Genomic DNA, 9,016 nt, shown 5'->3' on the forward strand with positions numbered 1-9,016 from the left:
GTTGGTTAAGTGGATGGCAAGTGACAATAAGAATTTTGCAGTAATCAGTAACTCACAACTGCTGCTGTGATACCAACAAGCTAGACAGGATGAGATGAAGTAAGACTTCCTTAGGTAGGCATAGTTAGGCTACTTTTTCATGGAAATAAGCTTTGGTATTTTGTGAGAACAGTGACAAAATGTTTGTTTTCCCGACCTCATCTTAACAGAAGCCAGAGTGTGTGTATTGTGTTCGACTTGGTGATTGGCTGATGTGTAGGAGTCCGAAGTTGTTGTTTTTTTTTGTTTGAGTGCTTTATCCTTGTTGAATTTTCTGTCGTTATTTTGTGCTGAATTCCTTTGCTTTGTGTTGTGTTAAGACTGCTGTGGTAGGGAAGTCCAAAGTGCAGCATCAATTACTGTTGTTACTGAATTGTTTATGCTCATTACGCTGCCATGAAGTCGGTATGCCCTAATATATTCTGTTTCACTTTAATGGGCTAGGATGTTAAAAATAGAACAGTTTTGCCAAGTTTATGATATTACGTCCATGCCAGCTTGAACCAGATGTCTTTGTTTGCTGAAGGATCAGCCACTAGTTCATATGTTCCATCTTTTGTAACTTGAATTTTTCATTCCCAGACGGTCTTTTTGCGATGGAATTTTTCACTACCACTCTAGTTAAAAAGCAATTCTAGCTCACTGGCTTGAAGACACTACCTGTTCAAGCGTGCGGGCAATGTCTTGCAGTGCTAATCAATATAAACTCTTGAACATGCATTTTATTGTCTATTCACTTCATGCATTCCACGATTGTATTCCGGACGTCATGGCAATATATCCTGACAAAACTAACAACACCCTACAATACCCTCATCTTGCATCCTGCCGGTGAAGGTCTGTCAATATTCGCTCGGAGGGAGCCAAGTAGCCAGTAGAAAAGAACCCATACCACTGAATCGCCATCTTGTCAAGGCCATGCGCCGCTCCAGATCGGTATAAAAGGGAAAGTGTTCGGCGTCTCGGCATCAGTCAACAGCTGACCATCAAGTCGCACACACACCACCCTCCGCCAGAATGAAGGCCTTCATTGTTGCCGCACTCCTGGCCGTCGCTGCCGCCAGCGACGCCCCGTCTGCCTACCGGGCTCCGTCTGCCTACCACGCCCCTACCGCCTACCACGCCCCCGCTGCCTACAAGGAGCCCGAATTCGAGCCCTCGCCGTACGCCTTCGACTACTCGGTCAGCGACTACGAGTCGGGCTCCAAGTTCGCCGCCAACGAGAACAGCGACGGCAAGCAGACGTCCGGCTACTACACGGTTGCCCTGCCCGACGGCCGCGTCCAGACGGTCAAGTACACGGTCGACGACTACGCTGGCTACAACGCTGAGGTCACGTATGAGGGCGAGGCCCAGTACCCCGAGGAGCCCGAGTACAGGGCCGCCCCTGCTCCCGTCTACAAGGCCGCCCCCGTCTACAAGGCCGCTCCCGTGTACCAGGAGCCCGAGCAGGAGCCCATCTACGCCTACCGTCCCGTCCAGAAATACAGCAACTGAGCTGTGCGCTTTGTGATACTGCCCTGTTTTCAGATATATTTATTGTGTGACTAATTTAAAGGTTTCATTACTCGATGTTGTGAAGCACCAAATACACGGACAATGCAAGCATATCCAGCTTGTTTTATTTCTTTCCTACACCACAGAATAGCCATCTTCGAGTAGCGAACAAATAGGGTTCTACGACATTTGTGATGCGGCAAAAGCTTGTAGCGACTGAAATGCGACATTGTTTCTACATTACATTGTGGTGAGAATGGGAGCTCCGAACAGCTGATGCGTGCTTCTAGTGTTTGTGGGATACTTCATAACGTGGGATTAAAAAGGCGACAATTTGGCTACGGCTGACCTACACCTGACGAGATCAACTGCGACGATAACCATAGCCCAGATGCGGGAGCAAACAGCTGCCTGTCGCTGGCCCCACCCATGTCCGCATCTTCGAAGAACTCTGAGCTGATTGTTAAACTGCCTTCTGCGATATAAAGAGCGGAATGGCTACACCGCACCGTTCGGAAGTTTGCTTCATCATTAGAGGAGATGGAACTGGCGTCACGACCGTGGTGCGTGTTTAAAGTACTTTCACCTATCACACGTGGCTTACACTGGTGTTAATGGCCCTACCTTCCTAGGCAGCCTTCCCCAAGACATCCGCTGCTCTTTACCACTTAGCAGAACCGCTCCTAGTTTGCTAAATATCCCGGGAGCACTTCAGGCCACCTCATCCAAAAATGATGTGGCACCATTTAAATGAACTTTGCACCTAGAGGTGCGTCAGTCCCTCAATGTGCATCGAATATCACTTGGTGTGGAGCACAAACCACCACAAAGTAGCAACCAGCCTAGGAAAGCAATGTTCCCGGGAAATATGCTGCTTGAACCGTCACCAATTAGATAACAAACTTCTGGTGATTCTGAAGAGTTAGCTCGATACGCACTGCTATATCCCTCCCATAGGTGCCCGAGTATAAGGCCTTCCCTGCTCCCGTTTTTAAGCCCGCTCCCGTGTACCAGGAGCCAGAGCAGGAGCCCATCTACGCCTGCCGTTCCGTCCAGAAGTACATGAACCAAACTCTGAGCTTTGGACTTAAGGATATTCCTGCTTGCTTTTGATTAAACTTTAGGCATTGAGGTCAAACTAACGTTAATTGGCTCCAAGTTACCAGCACAATCCTTTTCTCTGCTCAGAACTAGTGCGTGAAATATTGACAGGTGCCTGAGATTGCACAGCCTTTATATACGTTATACATGGTCGTTTTGACGCATGTCAATGCATGGTAACGAACTGAGAACGGGCACGTTGGTACGTGAAGTAATACGTCTCCAATTTCGCAAGCACTATGTATATCTGCTTCTTCGCGGCGCACTCGTTTATCTAGCCTTTCCTCTACTGATAGAGGTCAATGACCTTCGAAAACTTCAGATGATCTTGAGTGAACGAAATGACCTCACCGTGTTCACGTGACTTAAATTTGATCTCATTATGCGATATAATGGTATTGGAATATGCTTATGTGCAATATTCGAATTCGGCGCTCAACATTACGAAGTAAAGCCACTTATTTTGAGCTCAATATGTACCTTGCAGAAGGCACCCATGCAGAATAGTCATGCCCTGGACTGACGTGATGTGCTCGCTGGTCATATGGTGGTTACGCTCTGAGGCCGTACTCTTTTCCTTATATGGAAACACCAAAACTACACGGAAATGCGAACAAATAAGCGTGGAATGCAAAAAAAAAACAACAACAAAAACATTGACCTTACCTCAATTCACTGACACACAAGTCTAAAATATGTTAACTGTAAGCACTTTCATGCTTCATTGCAATATCGAACCAAAGCAATGGCAAAGGACCCGCAGCAACGTTGAATGTTCAAATTTTTGCTAAGAGGATGACCTTTAAAAGACCACGCGTCGCTGACAGACGACAATGCAAACGGGCTGTACATATTGTCATTCTCTGTCACTTCTTCGCTGCTGAACACTCAAAATACCAGCCATAAAACTGTTTTATCGACTGCATCGAAGCATTCGTGGCCCCAAGCGTTTGTTGGCAATCGCGGCCAGGCACGCAAAGGCAGGTTCTCATGATCGAGGCTGGGAGTTTTCCGAAATGGTGAGTTAATGTACGTTAACAGATGTTGATGTGAGCAGAAGCTTGTCACCACTTTTCCGTTGTCTGCTATGAAGAGAAATGGACTTAACGGTTATTGTTCTGCCAAGTGACGTTGTCTTTCCTGGAACAGGTGCCTCAGAGCTACCGGAGGTTCTTCGTGACACATTGAAACCCACTGAGCCCATGTAGCTCAATATTTTAGTAGTCCAGTTTTAACATTTCTGGACATCTGGCATCCTTTGCTTCATATCTGGACCAAGCCATCTTGAAAAAGCTTGGTCTACACCGACAAGTCATGACCGGTTTCGACTGATTTCACATACTGCATGACACAACTACTGATAACTTACATCATTGTTGACTGTGTTCAAGGACATGCTATACTGCATTCCCGGCGTAATAGTAAAGATAGTTCCGAAGACAAAGGTGTTCTGAATTCATTCAGTTTACACCCGTTAACACCCGCCTGGGCACCTGGTTGGCTAGTCACGCTGCCAACCAGTACAAGCCTCTACCCGCATACCAGGAGCCCGAGCTGAGATCCATAAACGCCTACCGGGTCGTGAAAAGGACAGCGGCTCAACTCTGAGCTTTAACACACGTTTGGGCAGGGGTCGATTTGACCTTCCCCTCAAAGGTTTTTCCGGACTGATTTTCGAAAGGTGCAGTGAAACCGTGCCAAATTTTCCAGAGTTTTACACAATTCAATAGCGGATCATTTGGGATCCGAAATTGGGATGTACCTAGCGGGGTATCGTTCAACCTGATGGCACAACAGAGTGTTAGATGGAGCCATACATCTCTGTGGTAGTTTGTTAGGTGATATAACAATTGAGTGACAATTTTTTGAAAAAAATGAATTAAAAAATGTAATTGACATAGGGTCAGGTATGAAGGTCAGATCAAGGACAAAACCAATCAATTTCGTCACTCTAGAGGGTGCTGTATGGGATAGTTTCTGGTACTTATTTCGAATTTTTTGGGTGGAGGGAGCCAAATCATACGTTTTTCATAAATATATGATGTCAATAGTCAAGATAGGCTACTGTTCCTAAAATGATGCTGGTCATGGTTTTGTATTTGGGAACATACCACATAGCGTAATATTTAACGCTTACCTAAATGCAAAACTCTAAGCAACTGCATGATATTCGTCACCATGACCTCCGAAAGTTCAAAGGTCAGTGACATCAAATGAGCACCAGTGAATTTTTCCTTAAAAAAGTATCCAGGTTCTGGGGTAATCTGGACAACAATCTGGTGTTGACATTCCGTAACCTTATTTGACCAGGAGATCAAAACCTACGAACCGCGAATGTGATACGGGTGAGTTCACGTCAATGTCAATACGCTCAATCAATTTGGTATCTCTAGCTCTCTTAGTTTTATAGATTCAGGAGGTCAAATGGATCCCCCTCCCGACCCAAGGGTATTCAACTGGCTACCTGGACGTGTGTTAATATATTTATATTACTTAAATTCGGAAGATATTTATGGCGTGAATGTTTTAAATGCTCCACGATTGGATGATATATGTTAAGTACATGCGCATATACAAGTACATGCGCAAGGCAAACATATCCAGCCATATTTTGTGGTTTGTGCATGAAATGAGCATGTACTAGCTTATATATAAGAAACAGGTAAGCTCGACAACAAAACATCACTTGCTTGGTGTAATTTTGCAGGGCTGGTGGTTCCATGTCTGAAGCCACTCTGCGCTCACCAGCTTTCTTTTAATCAAGTATTCGTGGCCATTTCCACGAATTATACAGCCATAGCCGTGTTTGTTGCGATGCATTTGGAGATTTCTGATCGTTGCGTTACGACCTGAGTTCGCAGTCCATCTTGTATAGGGTATTTGTAAGTCCGCCCTGTATAGGGTATTTGACTGGAGCAACCGATCGATTTGCGATAAAAAGACCGGAGGTAGAAGGAAAGCCCGTTCAGCCGGCCACCTGCAGTGACAGATACCGGGCACTTCAGGACGTGATTTAAAGGCACGCAGTTGCATGTAAATACCTGATGTATTAACACGCGCCCGGGTGGTCGGCTAGATACCCTTCGCTCGGGCCAATTTGACGCCTCCCCCCCCCCCCCCCTGAGGTCTCGGGAACTAAGAAAGCTACAGACACCAAATTTACAGGGTGTCTTGACCTGTACATGAACTCACTTAGGTCGAAATTTGAGTTTTCCAGGTCAAATAAGGCCAAAGGCATGGCATGACCTTCAGGTCAAATAAGGCCAAACAAGGTCAAATTTCAGGTTGGTCTCCAAAGTGCCCCCAGAATCTAGGCAACTGTTTCTAAGCAAAAGGTCAAAGGCCCATTTGAGGTCAGTGACCTTGTTTGACCTTTTGAAGCTCATGTTGACCAACATCATACAAGACTGCTCTGAGTTTTGCATTTGAATAAGCGACAACGATTACGCTAGGCAGTATGCTCCTAAAAAAGTATCGACCCAGGTCATCTTGGGTCGATGACCTTTTATGACTTCTAAGAAGTTAATGAAAGATGCACAATGTGGTTCCTGCTGTCAATAAATTCGAAATGAGCACCACAAGCTGTCCCATACAGCAAGCCCTAGAGTAATAAATCAGGTTGGTAGTGGCCTTGGTCTGACCTTCATACCTGACCTTGAGTCAACGTAATTTGCTAAGAAAGCATCTCAGAGATGTAGGGCCTCATCAAACACTCCGTTATTGCGTCAGATTGGACAATTCCCTAGAAATTGCCTTCTCCGAAACCATGGCCTGACTTTGACCTGCCATTGACCAAAGACCTTACAAGACCTCATCGACCTTGTTGATGACAAAGGATCCGCCACTCAATTGTCTTCAGCTATGCAAAATTTGGCGCGGCTAAACTGCGCCGTTCGGAAACCATTCTGCAAAAACCTTCGGGGGGTCAATTTGAACCCCCACCTCACCCAAGCACGTGTTAAAGCAACGCCGGAAATTTCGTGTTTTTGATGTTTCAGGATCTCACGGCAAAACTGATCCATTTTCAAGCCAATAAGTTAGTAGAAAATCACAAAGGCTTGAGAGTGTTTAAATGTAGTTGTTACCATAGCACATGACAAGAAAGGTTTGTAACTATTGTCGTGACCCAAATGCAGCCGATGACAGCCGACGGACACTGACCACACCCATGTTCGTAACCTCCTGTTGGTTCCGAAAGCATCCTCTCAGAGCGCGCCTAGCCCCTCGACCGTAATAAGGCCATGGCTCGCTCCAGACCGGTATAAAAGGGAAAGTGTTTGGCGTCCCGGCATCACTCACCAGCTGACCGTCCAGTCGCACACACACCACCCTCTGTCAGAATGAAGGTCTTCATTGTTGCCGCCCTCATGGCCGTCGCTGCCGCCAGCGACGCCCCGTCTGCCTACCGGGCTCCGTCTGCCTACCACGCCCCTGCCGCCTACAAGGAGCCCGAGTTCGAGCCCTCGCCGTACGCCTTCGACTACTCGGTCAGCGACTACGAGTCGGGCTCCAAGTTCGCCGCCAACGAGAACAGCGACGGCAAGCAGACGTCCGGCTACTACACGGTTGCCCTGCCCGACGGCCGCGTCCAGACGGTCAAGTACACGGTCGACGACTACGCTGGCTACAACGCCGAGGTCACGTACGAGGGCGAGGCCCAGTATCCGGAGGAGCCCGAGTACAAGGCCGCCCCTGCTCCCGTCTACAAGGCTGCTCCCGTCTACAAGCCCGCTCCCGTGTACCAGGAGCCAGAGCAGGAGCCCATCTACGCCTACCGCCCAGTCCAGAAGTACAGCAACTAAGCTCTGAGCTTCAGGATATCACTCTTTTTTAAAACATATTTATTGTGTGACTGGTTTAAAGGCTTCATCGTTTGATGTTCTGAAGCACCAAATACACTGACAATGCAAGCATATCCGGCTGGTTTAGGCTCCTTCCTGCATCACGGAACAGCCGTCTTCGCCTGTTCTTCGGGTAGCGAACAAATAGGGTTCTACGACATTTGTGATGCCACAAAAACTTGTGCCGACAGGAGCACCCGACAACATCTAAATTACATTGTGGTGAGACTGAGAGCTCCGACTACCCGATGCGTGCTTTTGGTATTTGTTAGATACCTCATATCATGGGACCAAAAGTGTCGCGTCTTATTCAAAAAAGGCGACAATTTAGCACGGCTCAATTACACCTGACGAGATCAAATCGGCTCAATTATACCTGACGAGATCAAATCGGCTCAATTATACCTGACGAGATCGAATCGGCTCAATTATACCTGACGAGATCAAATCGGCTCAATTATACCTGACGAGATCAAATGTGACGATGACCATAACCCAGATGCGGGAGACAGCAGCCGCCGGTCACTGGCCGCGTCCATGTCAGATTCTTTGAGGACCTCTGAGCTGATTATTAAATTTCCTTCTGTGATACAGTGTGGAATGGCTACACCGCGCCGTTCGGGGGTTTGCTTCAACCTTGGAGGAGGTTCAAGCAATTGGCGTCACCACCGTAGGCGTGTTTAAACCACTTCCACCATCACACGTGGCTTGCGTTGATGGCAATGGCACTACCTTGAGAAAGCCTTCCACAAGACATCCGCTGCTCTTTACCAATTAGCTGAGCCGCTCTTAGCTCTCTTGAGGTCCTGGGGCTGATTAAGATGACGTCAAATATTTTGCGGGAAGTGCTACCACACGCACCATTTAAGTTATCCTTGTACTTAGAGGTGCGTTAGTCCTTCAATGTGCATCGAATATCTCCTGGTCTGCGGCACAAATCACCACATAGTCGCAACCAGCCTGTGAAAGCAATGTTCTCACGGAATATAGTGCTTGAAACGTCTTTACGTGATAAATTTCTGGTGATTCTGAAAAGTTAGCTCAGTACACGTTATTGCATCCTACGCATAGTATGCGCATTCAAGGTGAGCAACTATGCTGGAAGAAACCATGAATCTTAAATATGTGAGCTATGTTTTATGTCTAAAATTCATCAATTTCAAGGGTTCAAACTAAATGTCAACTTACAAGTTTAAGAACAATGTACTTTTTTATATGTACGAAAGGCCACGACATCTTACCTTCTACGGCATTCTGAACTGTAATTTGGCATGCTGACACTAGTACCTCTAAAATAACCAACATGCCCTGTCATGACGTCGCTGACGATATCATGATTTTTGGGACATCATTTTATCGGTACCTTCCCAAACGTTGGAGGTCAAGTATACTGATAATGGGACCTCTAATGCGCGGTGCGTGTTTGTGGTATTTGCTAGATACCTCGTTACGTGCGTCAAAATTTCGCGTCTGATACCAGATAGTGAAAAATTTAATTCCGACCACCCTCATACACCTGAAAAGATGAGCTGTGACGG

General features: G+C 46.7%; 1 protein-coding gene across 1 annotated transcript; it reads left to right on the forward strand.

Annotated features, from left to right (window-relative positions):
• Positions 1 to 7,109: 7,109 nt before the first annotated feature.
• Positions 7,110 to 7,535, forward strand: LOC119098510 (cuticle protein 7-like; the record flags this gene model as incomplete). The annotated part of the gene is made up of 1 exon (XM_037221457.1): positions 7,110 to 7,535. A coding segment is annotated over one exon (330 nt), but the record flags the coding sequence as incomplete, so codon positions are not given.
• Between the last annotated feature and the right edge of the window lie 1,481 nt (positions 7,536 to 9,016).

Source organism: Pollicipes pollicipes, unplaced genomic scaffold (assembly GCF_011947565.3).
Source record: "Pollicipes pollicipes isolate AB1234 unplaced genomic scaffold, Ppol_2.1 Scaffold_4740;HRSCAF=5597_pilon_pilon_pilon, whole genome shotgun sequence".
Classification (NCBI taxonomy): domain Eukaryota; kingdom Metazoa; phylum Arthropoda; class Thecostraca; order Pollicipedomorpha; family Pollicipedidae; genus Pollicipes; species Pollicipes pollicipes.